Raw genomic sequence first — 24,855 nt, forward strand, 5'->3', positions numbered from 1 at the left:
TAGAATAAGGCAGGTACATTTGAATATTTTTTTTAAGAGAAAGAACTCCTTTGAAAGCTTTTTTAGAAAAGATTTATATTTAAACAGACAGTCAAATGGAACAGCTGAATTTATTGAGACACAAAGAGACAAAATGGCCGGTGGTCTACTTGGAGACTCCGTCACTTGTTGGTTGCTCCAGGGACATGAAGGTTGGGAATTACCATGTGTCAGAGTTAGATGGGAAACCCAGGTTACTGGATTATTGCTTTTGGAAGGTGACATGATCTCTGTCAATGTGTGACTGATTTGTTGCTTCAGTGTCTCTCTGATATTAAATTTTGAGGAGTGGGCTCAAGTTTGTGCTTTGGGGCCATCTATCCTTATTTGTCATATAAAAGAGAGTGCATTCGAGCACTATGTGATGGGAGATGGTGAGGCTTTTTTTTTTTTTTTAATTCACTGAGGTCTATCTAAACCATGCTGGGTAGAAATGAAGATACAAGAGATTCTAAGAAATAATTAGATGGCTTAACAAGCCTAATTATCCAAAGGACTACCCACCCTCCAAAGGGGAAAGCATGTACCGGGCATTCTTTTAGCCCCTTTTCTCATCTCATGTCATGAGAATGCCAATGAGACTCGTCCACCCTCCACCTCCCACTTCCTGGTGCCAGATCTGTAAGCGCTTAGCCAAGCATGCTGGGAGACACAGAACCACTAAAGGGAAGGAGTAGCCGGATGTCTTGGGTTTTCTTCCCATTCCGTTCTGTTCTGTTCTCCTGACACCACCTCATTACTAGACGTAGGCACTAGACGTGACAGTCAACTACATTTGAACTGAGCAGAGGAGAGGTAGGGAAGGCAGAGTGTGCAGGAGACATGTCTCAAAGGCAGTCTCAGTCACCTAATCAGACTTTAATTTCCATTACAAATGACACAGAAACATCAAGCTCTGTCGTCTCCAACGATACTACACATAAAGGATGGACCGGAGACAACTCTCCAGGAATAGAAGCACTGTGTGCCATCTATATCACTTATGCTGTGATCATTTCAGTGGGCATCCTCGGAAACGCAATCCTCATCAAAGTCTTTTTCAAGACTAAATCCATGCAAACAGTTCCAAATATTTTCATCACCAGCCTGGCTTTCGGAGACCTGTTACTTCTGCTGACTTGTGTGCCCGTGGATGCAACCCACTACCTGGCAGAAGGATGGCTGTTTGGAAAGGTCGGTTGTAAAGTGCTTTCCTTCATCCGGCTCACTTCTGTCGGTGTGTCAGTGTTCACGCTAACAATTCTCAGCGCTGACAGGTGAGTTTCTTTTCTCTGTTCTATTTGCTGGGATGTGAAATTAGGGAAGAGAGAGAGATAAAAAGAAAGAAAGAAAGAAAGAAAGAAAAGCTTGTGCTTAGCATTTACTGGCTACCGGTTGGCTTTTCTCACACTCTGTAACCTAAATGTAAGATTGAAAAAGCAGCAGCCTTTTAAAATAAAAGTTAGAGTAAAAATGTTGAAATGCCTCTGTTAGCGTCTGAAGAGTGCTTGAAAAATATGTGCTTTGGGCTGAGGTTTCCTTTCTTTGAAATGTAATTGTTTGCCTGAAAGAATAGGAAACGGTGTTTTTATTTTCCTCTGGCTTATTAAGTCAGGCAAATTGTTGCAGGTGTAAAGAAAAATGCTCATGCTTTATACATTAGTGCAGCCTAGTGGTATAACAGAGTCAATATGAAAACATTGATATAGGTGGGAAATGGACCGTGTATGCATTACCACGTACCAGAAGGATGATAAAGAGAGAAAATGCATCTAATTTATTTGAAAGTCCCCAGATTATCTAGGGGGAGGTAAACAGAAAGGTTTCAGCTCCCTGGCAGTTCGGTGTCCTGTCATCATTGAATTCTGTTTGCGTTCTCCATGAGCACGGGCTGACATTATCATTCCCAGAGAAATAAGTTAATTCTGATGGACTTTTAAAGTCCTGTGGCTGTGAAACAGTCTCACTGTTAAGGAGTTGGGGCTCTGGGGTAGGGTGTGTTTAGTTTGAATACTGTATTATACTGTAGAGAATATCTATTGCTGAATAACCATGAAAGCATGAAAAAAAAAAAGAGTCTCCAAAGAATAATTTTTTTTGGCAGAAGTCCATAGTTAATCAATGCCTGTCAGTAATGGCAGGGCTAGCTTTATATACTGAAATGTGACATGAGCAAAAGCTTGTTCTGTGTAAATATTATAACAATTACTATTATTCTACTGCTGCTGCTGCTGCTGTTGTTGTTGTTGCTTTTACTGGTCTATATTCTTCTTGAGGGCAGACTCCCATGAAGGCTACGGGCTTTAAGTTGTTTCTGTCCAAATGAGGAGGCATCATTGCATGGGCTCAACTTCTGATGTTATCCTAATCTCCTCCACTGATCCAATAAGTTAGGGAATGAAGTAGCCCTTAGGAATGGAGAAAACACGAGCTTTCTGCTTCTTACTGCTGGAAATCTTTTCTAGAAAGAGCAAGGCTACTTACACTTCCAGGAGAATTAATTTGATTAACACGAGTCACTTATACATACAGGACTTCCTTAGAATACTTATGGCAACACATAGGTGGTGAATTACTCTCAAGTCACACAAAAAACATGCTGAAAATGTCCTAAATAAAGAGTCTGCCTTAAAATTACATAATTGTAGATCTGGAATGCCTCATGGGAGTGAATAAGGGACAAGCTGATTGACATAAATAAAATCACTAGGTATGTTCTGTGTCTTTGGAACTACATCCAGTTCTAGTTGGTTCTATACGACTGGAGACAAGAAAGAACTGAATAATTATTAAAATCCTATGTGTCACTAATTTCAACTCTGCTGTGATTCTGTGTTTCTAGATACAAAGCAGTCGTGAAGCCACTTGAGCGACAGCCCCCCAATGCCATTCTGAAGACCTGTGCAAAAGCTGGTGGCATCTGGATCGTGTCTATGATATTTGCTCTGCCAGAGGCTATATTCTCAAATGTATACACTTTCCAAGATCCTAACAGAAATGTGACATTTGAATCATGTAACGCCTACCCTATCTCTGAGAGGCTTTTGCAAGAAATACATTCTCTGTTGTGTTTCTTGGTGTTCTACATTATCCCGCTCTCGATTATCTCTGTCTATTATTCTTTGATTGCCAGGACTCTTTACAAAAGTACCCTGAACATACCGACTGAGGAACAAAGCCATGCCCGAAAGCAGGTATGTATAAATTGGTACTCCTGCGAATACAGCCTGAATTTAGAAGGGAGCCCCCTCCAACTGCTCTTCAGTGAGATGCATTGCTTTTATCTGTGTAGAGATCAAATAGCAGTCTACTGTTGTTGGTATGAGGACAGCCTCTCACTTGAGTCTGAAATTCAGCACACACTGTGAGCAATGCTGAGCAAGTTATTTGACCTCTCTGAGCCCTAATCTCTTTATGTGTACAATGGAGAAGAGGACTAAATGGCAAAAAACAGATATCAATGGTGAGTATTAGTATTATAGACAGTGACAGTGTGAGAGGAGTCAGAGCTACTGATCCTATAGAACGAGAATCTGCATAATGTGAAATTATAAAGCAAAGCGTTTTTTGCTTTAGCAAGTATCACAGAGTAGTAGAAATGCACAGAATGGTAAAACTGGCAAGAGTCATCATGTTAGTCAATGCAAACTACTTCTACATAGATAAGCAACCTGAGGTCTGAGGACAGTGGAATGAAGTGCCATGGCAAGAGAACACAGTGATTCACGCACACTTGATTAAGACCCTTGATGGAGTTAGGTGTGCTCTCCTTTCATAAATCTGCTCAGAATGAAAGGAGAGTACCAAACATTGTCCTGTTTGATAGGTGGTTGGGAGGTTTCCATTCTGGGGAAGAGGGAAGTAGTGCCTTTTACAGAGAGGGGATAAAAGGAGAGAGGGAAGAGAGAGAGAGAGAACTATTCCTTTCTGTGTAGTTCATCAGTTAGTTGCATAGCTGTGTTCTATAAGCTATATACTTAGTTAGTGTTCACATGATCCAGCTATCTTTGCTCTGTCCATGGTTCTATGAGATGCATCTCTTATACTAACAGGATAGGAGGATTCTCATATATGCTGGATGGCACATTTTGTTTTTATTCCTCTTCTGAGATGATTCAAATCCCTATAGACTAAAAACAACTTTAGTACCAACCTGACAACTTTCCTAACCTGCTGAAGACTGTGCTCACCTGTCAGCCTCTGCGGATGCAGTGAAAGCTGTTCTGAGTAGTAGCATCCCTTTTAGTGAGATGAAATCACTGGGGATTCCACAGCACTGCTTGAGTTTAACTAGAGTATCTCAACTTTCAAGGACGGTGGGAGGCCTCAGAATGAGAGTTAATGAGACCAAGATAACAGGTTACCATGCCAATTAGCTTGTCATATTCTGTATCCACAGGCAGACTTCCCATGTGTCCCAACCAGTTAGCTCATAAGCATGTGTTCAAAGAGAAGCCTGGTTTTAACTGTAAATTCCTATGTCAATCTAGAGTACTGTATTTTTTAAAAATTTCTTCCAGCTAAATGATTTGTGTGTGTGTGTGTGTGTGTGTGTGTGTGTGTGTGTGTGTGTGTGTTTGTACATTTTTCTCCCCATATAGATTGAATCCCGGAAGAGAATTGCCAAAACGGTATTGGTGCTGGTGGCTCTGTTCGCGCTCTGCTGGTTGCCGAATCATCTCCTGTATCTCTACCACTCCTTCACTTACGAAAGCTATGCAAACCACTCTGATGTCCCTTTTGTTATCATCATTTTCTCTCGGGTGCTGGCTTTCAGTAATTCCTGCGTGAACCCCTTTGCTCTCTATTGGCTGAGCAAGACCTTCCAGCAGCATTTTAAAGCTCAGCTCTGCTGCCTCAAGGCAGAGCAGCCTGAGCCTCCTCTTGGTGACACCCCCCTTAACAACCTCACTGTGATGGGGCGGGTCCCAGCTACTGGGAGTGCACACATCTCTGAAATTAGTGTGACCATGTTCAGTGGCAGTAGTGCCAAGAAGGGAGAAGACAAAGTTTAGATGTTCTATTAAAAATTATGATTTTTAGTCTGATTGTATGCATCCAGCTTTAAGCTGTGCATAGTACAGTGTCTGGGTTTTCTGTTGTTCATGGATTGTGTTGAAGTTTTCAGAAAGAATTATCCTTGTAAGTAATAGACAAACCATCATTTTCTTCAAGGTGCAAACAGTAATGCTATTTGGGCTTTCTAAATACAATGAAGCCCACCAAATAGAGAAAAAGAGGTTTGGAAATACCAGTCAACTGGGAAGAAGGCTGTATAGAAGGGATGCTAAAGAAACAAGATAAAGGTTTAAATATAGGATAGGATCCCATCTCTCTGATACTCCTCATCTCTTGTGCACTCATGTGGTTATCTTAAAATAGTGCTTGTGTTTATTTGTGCTGTAAATCTAGGGATTCTACTCCACAAACGAGGAGATCAAAAAGAGAGAAAACATCTCTTGCAGAGTTTTGTAAAATCTCTCTCTATATATGCTTTCACAGAGTGATTGCTCTTTTCCTTCAATCACCATTGCGTTATAAGAAATCTTGCAATTGAAATGAAAATGTTTAAGAGTTGGAAGGTGTTTAGTGATGAATCTGGGGCAGGGTGCTTCCCTTACTGGGTCAACACGTCCTGAATTTATGTAATTCTATTGCCATTTGGTTAATAACTAGGCAAAGCCATGTCTCACAAGCATTGTGAGGAATTTGTCTTATTCACAGGACGACCAGGAAGATTCTTGTCCAAGTTTCTAAGCTGCCGCTGTTGGAAATTCTTTCCTCTAAGGGAACTCATTTCATTTGGGTGAGCAGTGCCCCCTTTCTAAAGCCCGGAGGAACTGCCACTTGGAATCCTCATCTGCTGTGCACGAGTCATCAGATCATCTACCTGCTTGATTTCCCTTAACTTGATGGGTGCCTAAGTCCTAGAGTTCACCTCTGTTTCTAGAAGTCAGACAGAAGACTCTGACTTGCTATCCTCGTCTCCAACTTGCTAACACAAATAAGCATGTTAATAAATGTAATTGGGAAAACTAAATCCTTGTAGTCAATAGATTTGTCAGACTTCAATTTGTGCTTTCAGAAATGTATTCTTGAAGTAAATAGCAGCTTACTTTTGGCACTATAGTTACATTTGTATTTGTAAAAACTTGGTTTCTTTTTTGCTTTTTTGTTGTTTTGTTTTGTTTTTAGAATGCTTTTGCTATTTTTGAGCTTTAAATGGCTTGTGCCGTTGTGAACTTTTAATTATGTGGCTCAAAAGGGGCGGGGCATATATTAACACTGGGCTTTACATGTCCTTAAAGTTAGCTTACTTAAAGTGGGGGTGCTAATATTGTATTAACATTGCTTTAAAGTGAGCAAAATTATTGTAAAACAATCTGGAGGTGAACAAATAAATATTAAATAAAGTTTGAATGGCTTTGTGTAACTTTTTACTCTAAAAATAATGACAGACCCATTTCAATTCCAATACATTTATATTTTTAAATCACAAAACTAAGAAATATTTGATTTTTCTTAATTATAAAACTGTTGTATATTTACTCTCCTGAGCCTAACACCTGAGAAATACTTTTATAAATGTACCAGGCCGTGGGCTTGAGAGAGAGCTCAGCAGTTAGAGTGCTTCCTGTATAAGCACGAGGCCCAGACTTCAGATTCCAGCGCCCACCAGCCAGATGTGGGCTTGTACACATCTGTAATTACAGCATGGAAGAGGGTTGAGATAATATGATTCCTGGCGCTTGATGGCTGCCAGTCTAGGTAGAAAAAGAAAAGAAAAGAAAAGAAAAGAAAAGAAAAGAAAAGAAAAGAAAAGAAAAGAAAAGACCCAAAGAAACCAGAAGCCCTGGGTTCAGTAAGAAACCATAACTCAAAAGGAATAAGAAAAAGTGATTTAAAAAAGATACATGGCTCCTTCTCTGGCCTTCAAGGACATGCATGTGCACACACACACACACACACACACACACACACACACACACAATCAATAATTAGAACCCTAAATCTTATTTTACCTCACCCTCCACCCATTCTCCAAAAGAATGCCCCCCTAGGTATCCCCCAACCCTGGTACATCAAGTCCTTGAGGGGCTAGGCCCATTCTCTCTCACTGAGGCTAGACAAGGCAGCCCTGAAGACTGAGCTCCCTGTCTGCTACATAGGTGCCGTGGGCCCTTCTTCCAGCCCGGGTATAGAACTCTAGTTTAGAAAAGTATCAGGCTACAAAAGTCCAGACAGTATTTTCCTGTTTCACAAAACTAGAGCCTCTGTGAGTTAGGGATGAAATAGGTATAAAATAACTTCTCAGTTTTCAAGGGCATCAGCTCCCTCCACTTTTGTAGCTCGAAGACTGTGATTAAAATTTATGAGTTTGTTTTTATCTGGGGAAATGAAATGATTTTATTTCTAGGGGCTACCTTCATAGGTGGCTATAGTAATAGCCACAATTACATTTACATTGCTTATTGTTGTACAAAGTTCTCCAGAGATATTTCATGTCTTTAGTGAGGGTTCTAGATAGGAAGAGATTTGGACACATGCAAAACATATTGTGAGCATGTCCTAATTTTGCTCAAGGTCTTCCCTTGCTTAAAATTTAGGATATGGATCCTAGCAATACTCTATGAGGTATGAAAACAGTCACAAAGTCATATATGAGGCATGTCCAGAGGGTATATCTTCCTAACTGAAAAGTGTCCCCAATTTAACATTGTATACCTTCTGTAAGCAAATTTTGTTTTAAAGCATTTCTGTAGTTCATATTATCTTAGGTTAAAGATACATAGTTTTTTTTTGTCAGAAGAAATCCCTTCCCAACTAGGTTTAGAGATTACAAGATATAGGGACAAGAAAACTCCCAAACATCACAAGGATAGATGTGTGTGTGTGTGTGTGTGTGTGTGTGTGTGTATCTCACCTTCCAGAAAGTGTTCATAAGTAAGGAGGGCACAGAAGGCCCTCCTCAGCCTTTTTATCTTCTATAGGCACCCATTTTCATTCTACTCTGACACCGAGTCTGTATCTGTTTGTACTGGCTCGGGCAAATGTCTAGTGCAAAATGCAATGCTACCTTTAGCTAGAGTCTCTATAAGCGTCCAGGAAGCTTTTAGGCTCCTGGAACTGGGTGACGTGCAACCAAGACATAAGATTTTCCCCCCATTTCCGTGTGTGTGTGTGTGTGTGTGTGTGNGAGAGAGAGAGAGAGAGAGAGAGAGAGAGAGAGGGGGGGGGGGTGGTTAGGGTATCTCCGACATTAAGAGTGTGTGCTATGTGCAATAACAATCATGTGGCGCACTAACTTGTCTATTGTAAACATACTCCAGAATGAAATGGAAGCCCAATAACAAATTGTGAAAGATCTGTATACAGTTTTTAGATCAAAGCAAGAACTACTTAACAGTGTTTAAATGAATCTAACAAAATCCATAGCATGTATATAAATTGAGTTCTCCAATGCTTCTACTAAAAGCAAGAACCTCATAAAAATAAGTGTATTTGGAAACAAAAACTACTGTTTTAAAAACATCACTAAGGTTGAAATCAGATTCAGAGGTCTGTGAGGAGCCAAGATGTTCTAGAGCCCACCTGGAACCACTGTATTTACAAACAAAGGTGACTGGAATCAAAATAATTTCTGATAAGCTTTTCCCTATGGTCAAGTCTGGGTACAGATGTTTACATGTCTATAGTTTATTACTACTTTTAATGGTTAAAATTTTACTTGAATAGTTAACATTATAGCAATGAACTTTGTTGATAAATGTAATCCACATACCCCCCCCCAAAAGCTGTTTAGAATTGTCTAGTTTTTGAGTGTAAAAAGATACTGAAAACAAAATAATTGCTGCTCTCTAGCATCTGGTGCTCCCATCCTATTGTTCGCCAACTATAATTCAACCGCCCTTGATCTGTGCCTGTTTTCTCAGCTGCTGTCTCAGAATCTCCAATGCCTAGCACTTAATAGGAGTTCAGTAAATACCTGTCTGTTCTAAAAATATGGACCCCTTCCCTTTTCTAGGTTCATGAAACATCTAAGGGAAAAGCTCTGCTTTTCTTGGAAGATTGCTGGCTGTCTTACTAAGAGACAAGGAAATGGGGCCACAGGGTTATGTTTACATTCAAGCTTCAAATTCCAGGCTGGGACATCTCCGACACGTTGCAGTAAACTGCAGTAAGCTCCTCTCACCTACAGCAGCCCAAGGGTGGTACCAGATGCATAAAAAGGGGGCGATATTAGGAAGTGATGGGGCTTTCTGCCCACTGTTCCTTAACTCATGCTTCACTAGACCCCAAAGAGCATGTTATGTGTTTGGGTTACTAAGATGAACAAAAGCCGCGTGCACAACAGGGCAAGCATTTAAAAAAATAAGACAATCCTCTGCTCCAGCGCAGGGGCGGGGATTTGCGCTAAGGAGGCGCCAAGGTTTCGCGAAGCGGGAGAAACTTGTCCCACGGTCCCACCCACCTCCCCAAGATGGCGCCTGCCGCAAAGCCCATTCCGCGCCAGCTCTACTGGAAGAGTCCTTTTTCAGGCGATCGCTTAGGCCAAATTCATCCGGAGCGCGGAGGAGCCCAAGGTTCCAGAAGCGCCATGCATTTCCGCGGGCTGCGTCCCCAAAGGCGAGTTCCCATGAGTATGGACACGCGGTGGCAGCCGGGCTTCGTAGCCCCGCCCCGTCTGCACAAGCGTCGCGGACCTTTGACGCCACGTGGGCGGGTCGGTGCAACCCGCTACGTCGCCACCCGTGCGGATAATGGCGACTGCATTTGCCGGAGGCGGACTTCGTATTAAACTCGTTGCCTGACGTGGCGGGGAGGAAGCTGGGGTGCCTCCGGAGCCGGCCGCGGCGGTGACAGCGCGCCTGCGCGCTTCCGCTTCGCCCTGGCCCCAGCGGCGGCGGCGGTGGCGAGGCCCCGCGGAGCCCGCCAGGTGGTTGGCGGCGACGGTTCGTAGGCGCAGGCGTGCGCGAGGGGGGCGGGCGGGAGGGCGGAGTCTGGGCGGAGCCTCGCAGACTTCCCAGGGTCTGCTGGGGCGCTGCGGGAGGCGGCCCAGGAGTTGCAGTGCACGGTAGGAGCTCTGCAGACCTCTCTTTCTCTGCTCTCTTCCAGCGCCCTCTCGGCCTCTTCCTTTCTCTGACCGCTGCGTCCGGGACTCCGTGAGAACCATGAGTGGCAACAACTTGAACGGGAACGACGAGTTTGATGAGCAGTTGCGAATGCAAGAATTGTATGGAGGAGACCCCAAGGAAGGTGACACCCAGAATGAGCCCTCTGGAGAAGCCAATTCTTTGGGACAACCACCAGATGACACTCCTTACGAGTGGGACCTTGATAAGAAGGCTTGGTTCCCTAAGGTAAGAAAGAGTAGCGGAGTCCCACTGCGGAGCGGGGCCATAGGGCTCCCTGGCAACCCTTGTGGGACATCCCTCTTCTGTTTGCTCCACTGAAGTACAAGGTCTTGAACCGGTGGTTGGTGGCTAGTCTATTTGTTCAGTCTATTGCAGTCCCGATGTATAAAGGAAAGTAAATCTTAGGGTGGTGCCTTAAGTGATTTTTTTTATGCCTTATTAATTTGTGTATGTATGTGAAGGTCACAGTTCGTTTTTATCTTGATATTTTTACTGCACAGAGGAAAAACACCACGAAAATCACATTAATAAGAATTTTATCCTGTACAGCCAAACTTAACTTACACTTCCTGTACATGTTTGTGTAGAATGCAGCTTGTTGATTTACAGGGTGGAAGAGGAGTCATTCACCTCTACCGAATAAACTTTTCTTGATTCTTCTTTTATTATTCTACTAAATTTTGTTCCAGGGCATCTAAGTTCGGATCCTGTAACCACAGGAATATGACTAGAAATGCACAGGAAATGAATGAAAGAAATCTCTACATTTGTACTTGGGAATTGCTAATTGTTTAATTTCAACATGTAAATAGCACAACTGGTGTCTAACCCGGTCTTGTAAACTGTATGGTGAAAGTACTCTGTTAGTCTTAGCTTCATAGGAACTTTGACATCAAAGGGTACTAACAGCGCGACCAGAGACTGGAGAGGCAATCACACAAAACTTTTCTCCATTGGGCAGGGGCATTGATTGTTGGTTCAAAAATTACTTCAGCTATTCTTTCTGATCTTTTATTTGTCCATATTTCAAGCACCTTAAACTGTAAAAATTTACAATTGAACTTCTGGACTTGCAATGCCCACTTGAATGTAGATGTGATTTCTTTTTTTCCTTTTTCTTTTTTTTTTTTCTTTTTCTTTTTTTTTTTTTTTTTTTTTTTTTTTTTTTTTTTTTTTTTTTTTTTTTTTTTTTTTTTGTTTGTTTGTTTTTTTGTTTTTCAAGACAGGATTTCTCTGTATAGTCCTGGCTGTCCTGGAACTCACTTTGGAGACCAGGGTGGCCTTGAATTCGGAAATCTGCCTGCCTTTGCCTCCCGAGAGCTGGGATTAAAGGCGTGTGCCACCATGGCCGGCTCTAGATGTGATTTCTTTCTGAGCGCTTTTAGTAGTCTGACAATTATTTGGTATCTGGGTACCCAAAAGTGGATTCTGTGATGAAATTACTAGTTAACTTTGGGTTTTACTGTCTCGTTATTCAATACTTCTTTTGTTTTATGTATTGGCCACTTTAGTCATATATACTGTAGAGAAGTAATTTATAAAAAAATGTAGGAAAAGGTGATAGCATCACTTAAAACTATGTGTGTTATTTTGGCAGTCTGTGCACCTTTGTCCTACTTTGATCACACTAAATAGTTTCCATATAAGGTGACTGGTCTTGGATTGTACTTGAATTAGTACAGCTGCTTGTGGTGTAAACACTTGTTTTAAGTTTTAGGTTATATTGCTGAATGTACAGCCTTATCACACAGTTTCCACTAGTAAAGTAACCTTGTCTGCATGTGTTTTGACTTATCCATTTAGATCACCGAAGATTTCATTGCTACGTATCAGGCTAACTACGGCTTTTCTAGTGATGGTGCATCCAGCTCTACTGCGAGCGTCCAGGACACCAACACTAAGTCTGTAGAAGAGCCTCCACAAAAAGAAGTCCCGGAAACCACTGACTGCAAAAGGAAGGGAGAAAAGAGAAAGGCTGAATCTGGCAAGTAGTTCTGTCTTTGCAAAACCTGGCTTTAGAAATGAGATAGGAAAAATTTGTAAATCCGTTTTACATTTTGGAGTATTATAATAGCATTGAAAGAGTGATAATGTGAGTTTTCACTTTCAGATAGGCGTAAAGTCATGAAGAACAGAGATAGCCCTTTTTCTTTTTCAGAGAAAGAGCTAAAGGTCATTCGCAGTTGAAAAGTTTATGTATTTTGAAAGCTATGTAGTGATTTGAGTTAGTCATAGTCTTCTGAAATAAACAGAACATTCTAAAACTTTGAAGAAACTGCCATTGCCAAGATTTCATAATGTAATTTTTGTTTCTTTCAAATGTTTTATTTATTTTCCCTTTGATTGTTTTAGGATGGTTCCATGTTGAAGAAGACAGAAATACAAATGTATACGTGTCAGGTATTTATACTGTTGCAATGCCGTTTTCATGTTGGAAACATTTAGTGTTGAAACTTTGTGCTAAGTGAGTTTAGTTTTGGTGTGTTTTGTTCACCTGCTTTTGTTAGCTAGGAATTGACTTAGTATGGAATGAAGAAAAGTTATGCAGTGTTACATGCTGTTCTGTATGCCTGCCTTAGATAATTTACAGCAGTTTGTTCCTTCAGATTTAGTGAAGTGTAAGCATAGCATAACTGATAGTTTTTAGTGTATAAAATACAATCTTCACATTTATAGATAGGAAGTTTCTGTACTCATTTATACAAATCAGCTTTGTATTCAGGTACATTTCAGGTTTCTCATTGGCAAAATGCTAAAAACTTTTACCTTCATTAAATACTTTGAAATTGTTCTCTGAAATTACAGGTCTCCCTCCAGACATCACAGTGGATGAATTTATTCAGCTCATGTCCAAATTTGGCATTATTATGAGAGATCCTCAGACTGAAGAGTTTAAGGTTAAACTTTACAAAGATGATCAAGGGAATCTTAAAGGAGATGGGCTTTGTTGTTATCTAAAGGTTGGTATTTGGTCAAATAAGTCTCTTATCCCTTCAATTTTTAACCCAGGAACCAAGGCTAGAATATTATAGATACTAGCCTAAACCACGAACCATCCAAAACAAAATACAAAGAAAACTGAGTGTGTGTGTGTGTGTGTGTGGTACATACATATATACATACTGCTTCCATACAGTATACTTAACAAAGGCTGCAAATACATGACACAAGGTAGTATTAAGTAAGACAGAAAAATCCATAGGTCACCTTAGTGACACTAGGATTATTTGCTTTTTTAAGAAACTGCTACAAGGTCAGCATGTTATATAAATATGTAATTGAGGGGCTTCTCTTATCTTCAAAAATCTCACGGCAGAGGCCTCTTCCTCAGTGGATGTAATCAACAGTTTAAAAGTCTGAGAAGAAAAAAGCCATTGACATTTTATTTACACATTGGAGTGAACTGGAATGGGGTTTAGCAAAGTCATGACTGCTGCCTATACAAATACAGTTTTGTTGGAACACAACCCCACTGGCTCACTTATGGTTTTGTGTCTGGCTACTTACATGTTTCATCAGTAGCATTGAGTGGTTGTAGCGATAACCCTGACCCTCAAAGCCTAAACTGTTTACTAACTGGCTCTTGACAAAAGTATTTTCTAACCCCAAATTAGACTAGAAAGGAGATGGTGAATTATACTTACTGCTTCAAACACCAGGGAAAAGAATTAAAATGGAAATTGGCAGAACTGTGTATAGTGTTTTTACTGCAAATTGTACAGGCCTTGATTGATGTGAAAGGAAGCTATCGTTTCTGGAAACACCAGTCAGACAGCTTAGGAGCACCTGTTACCCATTCTCAACTGGCGTGAAACAAATGGCCTGAAAATAATTACAACTCAAAGTCAAAAATGATAATGTGGTAGTATAACTATCATAGGTGTGTAGTTATTGGACAATATCCAGTGGGATCAGAGGAAAGTAGGCTTGAGATGGCAAGGTTTGGGGTTATCAGTTTTTAATCTCGTAAGTGAACCCTTACATGATCATTTGGGATGCTAATATTCTATGTTCATATGTAAAATTTTAGAATTTTACCAATCCAAAGTTGACTAAAAATCTGTGAACTGAATTTTAAAAAGAGCAGGGTGCCGATGGGATTTTTAAAAAAGTTTTTTCTTTTATTTATGTATATACCTAGGGGGGCATTTATATATGTGCTCATGAATGCTGTTGCCTACAGAGGCCAGGAGATGTTGGATCTGTGGAGCTGGAGTTATAGACTGTTATGAGCTACTCATTATGGCTGCTGGGAGCTGAACTTGGGTCCTCTGCAAAAGTTACCCATTATGGCTGCTAAGAGCTGAACAAGGGCTCTCAACAGTTGAGCGGTCTCTTCCACTCCATGATTGGATTTTTAAAGAATGATATTGTTCTATGAAACACTTTTATATAAAACTTAGGGCCCATGAAAGTAACAAGTTGTCAAACCCATAAGTTGCACTGTAGAAAATCAAGTTAATTATCCCAGAATCCATATTTAATTGAGCAGCTTAATTCAGTGGTCCTCTGTCCTTTCCTCGGGCCTTTCGTTCTTTGACTCTGAGTAGGGGTGACAACTAGTATGTTTGTGTAGGACCCAGAATCCATAACTGTACTTAATATATAAGCCATTAAATAATTATCTTCTACTAAACATGTTATTACAGGTGTATATTTTAGTTTGATGAAGCTGAACACTAAAGACTAGCTGTATTACTTCCAGCTCCTTGAATTACCCACTGTTAGGTAGATGTTAGAGAATTTCACAACTGGACTATGCCACAGATGTTACTCAGTTCACTCCTCTCATTCTGCAGATGAGAAATTTGGGCTCCTGGAGACAAAACTTACCCAGTAATATAATTTACGGAACACCTACTGTATGTTATGCCCTAACCTTTCCATAAACTAGTTCATCTAATTTTTAAAGAGCCCTGTGATGAAGATATTTTAGCTTTATGCAGATGGAGAAATTGGAGGTTTAGAGAAATAGTCATGTACCTAAGTTAACACAGGTGTGTGAGGTATATGTGTGTTTTGAATAGAGCTTTCCTGATTTATATTTAAAGATTCTTTATCCCTAAGTAGGTAGCTGGCATTGTTTATATCAAAATATCAAGTTTCATTTCAATGGTCAACTTAATGAGTATTTTATTTTACCTTTATAAAGAAAGAATCTGTGGAACTTGCATTAAAACTTTTGGATGAAGATGAAATTAGAGGCTACAAATTGCATGTGGAGGTGGCAAAGTTCCAGCTGAAGGGTGAATACGATGCCTCAAAGAAGAAGAAGAAGTGCAAAGATTATAAGAAGAAGCTGTCTCTGCAACAGAAGTATGTATTTTTTTGAAAATTACATAGAAATATTTTAAAGCATTTTTTTTTGCTAATAGGTACTTAGTTTTGTTCCATCAAACATGTCTACAAATTAAAGGAATTTCATTAGCTAGTCAGGCATCATCAGCAGTCTCTTCCACAGGCTGGTTTGGTAGTGGTGAGGAGGGTTGTCTTTTTCTGGGATGATTAAAAAAAAGTCTGTTCTAGGCTTTTTTATTCAAAAACAAAATGGTGAGTGATGGGTTCCTGGTGAACTGAATGTCATTGTCCCTTCCTCCTCTCTTCCCATACTTCCTGCCCCTACCTTTTGTGCTTCCAGTCTTCAGTAAATAAATGAAGAACTTAATTTTGGGGGTGATTATTATGTAAAAGAGGACTTAATTTAGTTCAGTATTGACCATCAAATGAAGTGTTGAAGCTATTATTCTAGAACCATGACTTCATTTTTACTGTGGATTAAAATCAACTGCCAGGAGCTAAATTTGTATATCCAGGTTTGTCAGTAAAAGTTAGAAAGGCTGATAGTTTTATCATTGCATTTACCATATAGGTGTGTGTTTGTATATGTATATATAAAATGGGACATATATATTAATTTGTTAAGCACATTTTAGGAAATTAGTCAAAATAATAAGTACTTTCACCAGTAAATTCTGTTAACATTCTAGCATTATGTTTAAACTCATGATAAAATGATCATCATATTTTCTTTGTGTGTGGCCATCACTTTTCTCTCCCATAAATCCGAACCCAGATTTCATTTCACTGTTTACTTTTTGTTACATTAGGCAGTTGGATTGGAGACCTGAGAGACGAGCTGGACCAAACCGGCTGCGCCATGAGCGAGTTGTCATTCTCAAAAATATGTTTCACCCTATGGATTTTGAGGTAGGAAATGGTATTTTAACATGTAAAAATTCTGGATTTTTTTTTTTACAAGAGGGTGCAAAGCTTACCATGCCCTATCACTGTGGAGGTATATTTATGAAGTCATGGTAGGATAGGAAAATGGGACAAAGAATCAGCCTGTATTTAGAATTCCCTGTGTCTATCCCGTTCTTATTTTGGTTGGATTCCAGATAAGACTGTTACTAGTCATACTGTGGGCCAAAATCACAGCTGTTTACTGCCTGAAATCCAAGATTGGTGAGAACAGCCTGTGGGATTGTAGTACAGCTGATTTTGGTGGAGAATACCAGTTCTACACTCGCATCTGAAAACTGAGAAAAGTCTGATCTTTAAAGGAATCTGATGTTCCAAGAGTGGAGCTTGTTTTTCAGGACCACATTTTAATATCCATGTAAAATCCACAAACCAGTAAATAAGGTGTTAAATAGAAACTGTCATGATAGCTTTCACTGGGTTGTGCCTTCTGATATTATTGCTAGCATAGATGGATACTATCAGTAGTAGAAAAATAGCTTTTGTTTTTTCGGTCTAGTTTTGGAATTAATGATAGCACATTGCACACAAAGAAGAAAAATTCATAATGTTAAAATTCAGATTTGCAAACTTCTAGTTGCAGTCTCTGTCTGATCTTGTTCTTTTCATTCACGTTGCCAACAGTGTCACAATGGCTCTTTTAGTTTAGCCCTTTAGCAAAGGCCTTCAAATGGACAGGTCATTGCTGAACTGTCCACATAAAGCCTTGGAGTTTACAGAGCACTTGTGGAGTCTGAACATCTTTTGATGATTAGATGGGTTGCTTAATGTCTCTTTTCACCTGATATCCAGAAGGCTCTTGACATACATACAGCTATTTTAAATTTATAATAGTAATGAAGTACAACTGAAAATCAAATGCATACTCCATAGAGAGTCTCTGACTTGCACTGCCTTGAGGTTTCCCCAACTTTAAAATGCTGTGACAGCAGTTGTGCATGCACCAGGAGCCATGATTGACATTTTGGATTTTGAGATTTTTGTCAGGCTAGTGACATTTGATATGATCCTTTCTCACAATACTGGGCAGCAGCTGCAAGCTTCAGGGCTCCATCAGCCATTTGCCATGAGGGTCAGCAGTGACCATGAGGTCTACAGTGTACCTATCAGATGTTCAGGAAACTAGCTGAACTATTCAACACTGTATCAGAAAATCAGAAACCATGTTTTGTGAAATGTTTTGCCCAGCTGCAGGCTAACATGTTGTATGTGTTTTAAAGGGGGAGGACAGTACACTGGTACTTGGTACACTTGATACTGAGTAAATGGTCAGTTTGGGCTGGGATTAGTAAGGCAGGTGGATTACCTGTACTTGCTTTTTGAAATGTTGTCATTGCCAAAGGAAGTTTAAAAAATACTGCATGTAATCCACTAGATGTACTGCCTTTTTATCATGTCTTCTGGACAATGAGTGCTTGGTTTAATCAGGTGGTATGCATACATTCATCCTGCTTTTGCTAAAAGACATAATTGTAAACTTCATGCCAACCCTCTGGCCCTCTGCATGGAAAAGTCTAATTGCATCTGCGCTTTCTTCCTCTGACCTTGCTCACCGGGAGAACTTTCTCCAATAAAACTGTCACACTATGTACACTTACGTTTTCCTAGAGCAGCCCATATAATTTCCCTCCTAAAAACTACTTTGGTTTTTCGGTTTTTTTTAAAATTGAGATGGATTTTCACTGTGTAGCTCAGTATGGTCTTGAAGTTGCTTTGTAGCCCAGACAGGCTTCAAACTCAAAGTCATCTTTCTTCCACCTCCTGGAGTGCTACAGCCTTATGCTGTATATTTGTTTCTGGCCAATACAAATTCCTTCTGGTGGATGTGTTTGAAGACAGAAGCTTCAAACTTACAAATTGGTGACTGTTTCAAAATCAGTCCCAGACCCAGCAAGATGGTTTACTTGGTAAAGGTATTTGCCATCAAGCCTGACCACCTGAGTTTGATCCTTTGAACCCACAAGGTAGAAGGAGAGAATCAACCCTCATGAGTTGTCATCTGACCTCTGTAGGTGTCCTTTTGTGCATATGAACAAGCATACATATGTCAGCATATATGTATGTGTGTAGTAAAATCCTTGGTTTGTTTCTCACTGGTACTTTAAAGTTACAAAGCTTTCATCTTTCTGTTTTGGTTTTCCTTCCTAGTATTTCTTTCCCTCTGCCACACCATGATTTCCCCAAGAGCCAGGACTTTGTCTACTTTGTTTGCTGCTGTATTTCTGGTATACAGTATTGTGTTTTTCACTCCTTTGTACTTGAGCATACATGTATTAATATGTTGTGAATAGTTTTGTGGCGCTCAGATTTAACCAGGGCCTTGAATGTGAAGCACACATTCTACCATGGAACTTCACCCCAACCCTTCCCTTTATTTTTATGTGAAGAGTAATTGAAGGGATGAGTGAGGTCCTGTGACTTCCAAGCCTAGCTTTCCATTGCCTAATAGAAGAGACAGTTTCTCTTTAGCATCTTGTAAATAAGGGCAAGTTTCTACCTCTAGTGCTGTGCTGAATAGAGGGGCAAGATGGTCTCTCTGGCAGTGGTAAACTTCAGAATTTTCAGGGAAAGAAATCGTTGTTAGTATAGGGTCTCTTTGTTTGCACAGATGCCTGATCTCCAGTGATCTTACTAGCTTGCTGAGAGCCTGTTAACAAGAAAGATGGCAGTTGTATTGCTTTTTTTTGTTCAGGGTTTCTGGACCTGGACCTCAAATCAGGTCACTGTAGACCTACCTGCATAGTCTTAAGTAGAGGAGACTCTAGCCACAATTATTGGAATTAAGAGTCATCTCTGCAGTTAAACAAGACATGTAATAGCTCTTGTGTTGAGTAGTACAGATACATAGAAGAACTGTATCATCACAGAAAAGTGCTGGATGATACTGGTATAGATGCTCAGGTTGGCTTCAAGCTTACAATCCTGCTACTTCCCATGAACTGGGATCATAGGCATAGTCCAGCGGCCTTGATAGAAGGATTCAGGAAGAATTTTAGGGACTGTTTAATTTGATTAAGGACTGGTTTTGAACCTAAAGAATAGACACCAACATTCAACTTTTTAGAGGAAAGCAAAAACAACATTATTGATTTACCCCAACATATCTGAAACAACTCATATTTGGAAGGGTTGAGTAATGTTAGAAGTTTCATACCTAAAAATTCTCTGTTATCAGAGTAAGTAATGAAGGACAATTTTGAATGTAAGTTCTAATGGGTCAAGTGTTCAGTCCAAAGCCTTATCTAAAACTTTATTTAGCCTGGAAAGTTTGACTATCAAGAATGAAGAATCAGAACTCTGACATGAAGGGAAGTTTCTTTTGTGCACATCAGCGTGTTCTAATACAGTGTGAGAAGCTAAGATGAAGCTAGGGAGATTAATTTTACTAAGGACATGCCTAGGAATGCGTGGTCATCGTCCACCATTTTAGTCAGTGGGAAGTTTAGATCAGAGTTCCATGTCTAGCTCACTAGGTTAAAGAGTCATCTTGGAGACAGGAAGCAAGCGTTAGGCTACTAGAGCAGAGGTGAAGTATCTGTTTCTGCCATTTGCATGCCCTGAAGCTTGGAGGTCTGGTTTTCCCTTACTGGGAATCTTGAAGACTTCCAGAGGTCTGGGAGGAGAATCCTCCTGAACCAGACACTACCGCGATCAGCAGTGCTTCACATTCCTGTAGCACATTCACAGCAGAAAAGCAACAAGAATATTTTACTATGTGCTTTAAAAACTACACACACACACACACACACACACACACACACACACACACACACACACACACTGGTGTCTACGTATATAGTTTTCCTTTGCTACTGTGTACTGCTTCTCTCAGCCACACTTGTCCACTTCCACCTTCTCACTTAGGCCTGAGCTACTGCAGTGAGTGAAACCTTCCATCTCTAGTTTTGATTCTTTCATTTATTACTACAGTCTGTAGACAAACGTACCTACCTTTAAGCAAAGTACTGTTTTCCATTTGTTAATTTATCCCAGTAATAAATTTGGTTCTTGAATTATGAAGCAGGAAGGAACTCTATTTTAATCACTTGTTTTTGCAGGATGATCCATTGGTACTGAATGAGATCAGAGAAGATCTTCGAGTAGAGTGTTCCAAGTTTGGGCAGATTCGGAAGCTCCTTCTGTTTGATGTAAGTTCACTGAGTGCTGAAGCATCCTTTCAAGCTGAGAAGTGAGTGAGAGTGCCATGGGATTTCGATGACTGGTTTTCTATCGCAGGCCTGCTGTCTGTCAGCAGTAGCTCAGTGAACATGGCTCCTAAGGCAAGGCCTTGATTGATTTGATGTGCCGAGCTTACTTCCCTTCCTCCTGACTCTTTAAAAGAGTGAGCATAAGTAGAAGGAAAATGTGTGCAGCATTAGTTTTCTCTGAGTTATTCACCTGATCACAGTTAAGGAACAAAAGCTCCCTTGTGTATTTTCCCCTGTACTTCCAAAACTGTTAGGAAGTACTTAAGTGACCATTTATTACAGTGCATTGCTGCTGTGCTGATTGTGAGGGGCTTTATGCATCCATCGCAATCCTCGGGACCCTTTGAAGTGGGTAGCTATGAGCCCTACAGATGAGAAAGCCACAGCTTTCCCTGTGTAAGTCCATACTCAGTATTCCTTCAGCTCCTAACATGCAGGGTTTAGTCCCAAGGCAAATCTGATCTCATTTCACACTTAACAATCACATGCTCTGGCCTCTTGGGTAGTGTTGGTAACAGAACCATTTGTGAGAACACTCTACTGAGGCTTGCTAAACAAGGTGCAGCTACAGAATCAGCTGAGCATGGGGAATGGGGTGAGAGAGAAGGAGTTCTTACATCCTGTAGCTCAGAGTGTCAGGAGAATGCTTCTCCTACCCTGGCTTAGCTAATGCGTGTCTGGTTGCTAATCTTGTCATTCAGTCGTCCTTACTCTTGTCTTTTTAGAGACACCCAGATGGTGTGGCCTCTGTGTCCTTCAGAGAACCAGAGGAGGCTGATCATTGTATTCAGACTCTGGATGGAAGGTGGTTTGGTGGCCGACAGATCACTGCTCAAGCCTGGGATGGGACTACAGATTATCAGGTAAATCCTGCAGCTGTCAAGAGCATATGAACTTGCATTGTCATAGTTAGTGTGGGAGTTGGTGTAATCTGTTTTGTATAATACAACTTGTAAATAATGTTTTACATTGGAGGATAGAGAAAAAACTTTTCACTTCTCAGCTTATAAGTCTGAAATTTTGAGACTTTCTTAGAATAATAAAAGAAAATGTTAAACTAAAGTATTCCACATCCTTTCTCATTACAAGAATGGACAAAGCTGAAATAGTAATGTTTTGGGAAAAGAAATATTTCCATGATTCCAATATTTATACTTCTATGATCTTTTTTAAGGTTGACAGTGTGTAAGGTTGATTAACCAAGGTTTTGAAGACTGGAAAGTAAGGGAGTGCTTGGATTGCTTTGGAAAAGTTGCTTTACAAACTAGGGTACTTGTGTCAGTATTAGAAATGCTCAGAGAAGTTCCTGCTTCTTTTTGCCTTAAACTCATTTTAATACTAGTTCCTGTGTATGCACAGGTAGAGGAGACCTCAAGAGAAAGAGAGGAGCGGCTGAGAGGATGGGAGGCATTCCTCAATGCTCCTGAGGCCAACAGAGGCCTCCAGCGGATGGATTCCATCGCTGGTTCAGAAAGGCCAGGGCCTTCCAGAGTGAGGCATTTTTCAGAGCACCCAAGCATGTCTAATATGCAGGCTCAGGAAGTTACAACTGGAATGGCATTTGAAGAAACTATCGATGAAAATAAGTTTGAAAAGGCAGAGGATGGACGAGAGTCCGAAGGAGATGTTTCTGAAAAAGATGCCAAAGAAGGTATGTCTGATGGGGTCTACCCTGAGAGAGAGAGTGGAGAAGGCTGCTCCAAGAAAGAGAATGAAGAGGGCTACCCTGAGAGGGTGCTTGAGTCTGAGGGGGCTAATCCTCAAATGGAGTCTCAAGAGAATGGCCCTGAAAGAGAAGCTAAGAAAAGCAAAGAGAATTATGAGAACGGCCTTGCAAAAGAATCTGAAGACAATGACCTCAGCAAGGAGTCTGAAGGGGAAGATAGCCTCAAGAAAGAGTCAGAAGACGATGATTCAGAGAGGGAATCTGAGGAAGACAGCTCAGAAAAGCAATCTGAAGATGGCTCTGACAAAGAATTAGAAGAAAATGGTGTTAAAAAAGATGTTGACCAGGATGCCTCTGACAAGGAGTTCCCAGAAGATGTTGAGAAAGAGTCAGAAGAAAATGAGACTGACAAATCAGACTTTGATGAAGGTTCTGAAAGAGTGTTAGGTGAGGAGGGCTCGGATGAAAAGGAGGAAGAAGGTGATGATGACGATGATGATAATGATGATGATGATGAAGAGGTCGTATATGAAAGGGTTTTTGATGATGATTCTGATGACATTGAGGAGGAAGAAGAAGCAGATGAAAAGGAGTGTGAAGATGGTGATGACAAAGAGGAAGATGATGACATAGATGAAAAGCTCTTTGATGACTCCGATGAGAAGGAAGATGAAGACACAGATGGAAAGAAAGATGACGATGCCAGTGACAAGGTATTCGAAGACAATTCCAATGAGAAGTTGTTTGATGAGGAAGAAGGTCCCAATGAGAAGTTGTTTGATTCTGATGAAAGAGGGACTGTGGGGAATGTGAAGGAAGATGGGTCTCAGTCCACAGACAGCAGCTTTGCCCTCAGTAGTAGTGATGATGATGATGATGAAGTGTAATCTTTTCCAGTTGCTTCTTAGGGAGAGCCCTGCATCTCCATTTGCCCATGCTTCAGGGTCAATAGTAGTGTTATAGCAACATGTGCATAGTGGTAGGATGCCATCAGACTAATGTCTCGAAGGGTTTTGTTCTCATCTGTACCAGTGGATTTAAATATGTTTATTGGTTCTTCAGTTCAAAACTTCATAGTTACCATGCAAGTAAACTGGATATTTGTCATTTTGTTGGATTTGTTAAATGCATGCAAAGAATATTTTTAAAGTATTCTAATTGGAGTTTGTGATATTCAGAAATAAAGATTAAATTGGTAATATGCAGAACCTGAAATGTGGACTTGAGTTAACTTGTGTCTTAAATAATTGCTTGATTCCTCCCACAGCCCTTATTTCCAACTGTGTTAACCATTTTGGATAACATTTCCCCATTCTGCACCACAGCATGGTCCTAAAGTCATAACAAAAATGACACTTTAGACTCCTTCCCTCAATCCTTTGAAGTTACCTTTTTTTAAAAAAATTTTTCTATAGTCTTTCTACTAAAACTAAGATATGCAAAACTGAATTCTGTGTGGTCCACAACTTCATTTATCGAAAGTAGGTGATCAGAGTTGGACCGTTCCAGTCTAGACAATAACTGAAGTTAGCAGGCCTCTCTCTAGAAAGATGTGTGCTCAAGCATACACAGCTACTTATATATTATATACATTGTGGAGAAGTTCATGGATTCCATTGGAGATTAATAACTTTTCCTAAAAATATAGTTGGGTTTTGTTGTAGAAATCACAGTTCTTTGTATTGTGCCAAGTCAGGTTGTTCCAGTGTAGTTAGGATTCATCCTTGATCATGTTTTCTCAACATGACTATTAAGTATTGGTGAATTTACTAATAGTGTAGTGTTAAGACTTGAGGCCCCAGGGAGTGGGGAGGTCTGATGGGGTGGGTGTGAGTGGGGAACATCCTCTTGGAGATGGCGGGGGTGGAGGTATGGGATAAGGAACAGTCAGAGGGTGGACCAGGAGGCAGGTAACGATTGGACTGTAAAAAAACAAAAATTAAATACAAATTATATAAAGAAGTTCTGTTGGGAGCCATGAACTGCATCAGCGCTCAAACACCCACTTACTAGAGACTACTTCTAAAGGGAAGGAATACTTGGCCTTCTGTTCACATTGGTTGGAATGTGTGGTTGACCATATGAATTAGATGCACAGCTATGAAGGGTGTGTGTGTGTGTGTGGTGTGTTATGTTGGCTCTATATAGCAGCACACATCTGTAATCCCAGCAGTAGAGAGGTAGAGGTGGTCCACAAGACCATCCTGAGCTCCATAGGTTAAGGCCAGCCTCAGCTTCACACTGAAACCCCATTTCAGGAACAAAAGCATACTTTGAAAACCTAGATTCTGCCATTAAACAACCTAATAAAGCTGATGGGGCGGGTATTAAGGACTAACACTGCTTGGCAAAGACTTCTTGCCATTTGCAGATAGGAAATAATAGTACTTTTTGGACTTGAAAGCATTTCCAACCCTAGCAGGTTTCCATCTCCCAGGTTAATGTTTGTGTGTGTGTGTGTGTGTGTCTGTGTCTGTGTGTCTGTCTCACACACAGAGAGAGAGAGGAGAGAGAGAGAGAGAGAGAGAGAGAGAGAGAGAGAGAGAGAGAGAGAGAGAATTTCAAT

The 24,855-nt window shown here is 40.5% G+C and overlaps 2 protein-coding genes across 3 annotated transcripts; both read left to right on the forward strand.

Annotated features, from left to right (window-relative positions):
* The first annotated feature begins 690 nt into the window (after positions 1–690).
* On the forward strand, positions 691–6,436 carry Brs3 (bombesin receptor subtype 3). Its single transcript, XM_021188543.1, has 3 exons — positions 691–1,295; positions 2,861–3,212; positions 4,620–6,436. Exons 1-3 carry the CDS (start codon positions 862–864, stop codon positions 5,031–5,033), a joined length of 1,200 nt encoding a protein of 399 aa, XP_021044202.1. The 5' UTR covers positions 691–861; the 3' UTR covers positions 5,034–6,436.
* A 3,324-nt stretch (positions 6,437–9,760) lies between these two features.
* On the forward strand, positions 9,761–23,504 carry Htatsf1 (HIV-1 Tat specific factor 1). 2 transcript variants are annotated; one of them, XM_029534497.1, is made up of 10 exons: positions 9,761–9,971; positions 10,135–10,379; positions 11,958–12,138; positions 12,507–12,554; positions 12,960–13,114; positions 15,307–15,470; positions 16,262–16,361; positions 20,474–20,563; positions 21,349–21,486; positions 21,983–23,504. In XM_029534497.1, the coding sequence occupies exons 2-10, from the start codon at positions 10,191–10,193 to the stop codon at positions 23,174–23,176; spliced, it is 2,259 nt and encodes a 752-aa protein (XP_029390357.1). In that variant the 5' UTR covers positions 9,761–9,971; positions 10,135–10,190; the 3' UTR covers positions 23,177–23,504. The 2 variants fall into 2 exon arrangements, with proteins under 2 accessions (XP_029390357.1, XP_029390356.1); XM_029534496.1 differs by lacking the exon at positions 9,761–9,971 and having other exon boundaries at positions 10,015–10,379.
* The last annotated feature ends 1,351 nt before the right edge of the window (positions 23,505–24,855 follow it).

Source organism: Mus pahari, chromosome X (genome assembly GCF_900095145.1).
Source record: "Mus pahari chromosome X, PAHARI_EIJ_v1.1, whole genome shotgun sequence".
NCBI classification, from domain to species: Eukaryota; Metazoa; Chordata; class Mammalia; order Rodentia; family Muridae; genus Mus; species Mus pahari.

Bases quoted from the DNA above. Each gene is read 5' to 3' on its own strand.
- Brs3 (XM_021188543.1), top strand. From the start codon at position 862: ATGTCTCAAAGGCAGTCTCAGTCACCTAATCAGACTTTAATTTCCATT. The intron at 1,296-2,860 runs GTGAGTTTCTTT...CTGTGTTTCTAG, and splicing joins ACAATTCTCAGCGCTGACAG to ATACAAAGCAGTCGTGAAGC. The intron at 3,213-4,619 runs GTATGTATAAAT...CTCCCCATATAG, and splicing joins AAAGCCATGCCCGAAAGCAG to ATTGAATCCCGGAAGAGAAT.
- Htatsf1 (XM_029534497.1), top strand. From the start codon at position 10,191: ATGAGTGGCAACAACTTGAACGGGAACGACGAGTTTGATGAGCAGTTG. The intron at 16,362-20,473 runs GTAGGAAATGGT...TTGTTTTTGCAG, and splicing joins TTCACCCTATGGATTTTGAG to GATGATCCATTGGTACTGAA. The intron at 20,564-21,348 runs GTAAGTTCACTG...TTGTCTTTTTAG, and splicing joins GGAAGCTCCTTCTGTTTGAT to AGACACCCAGATGGTGTGGC.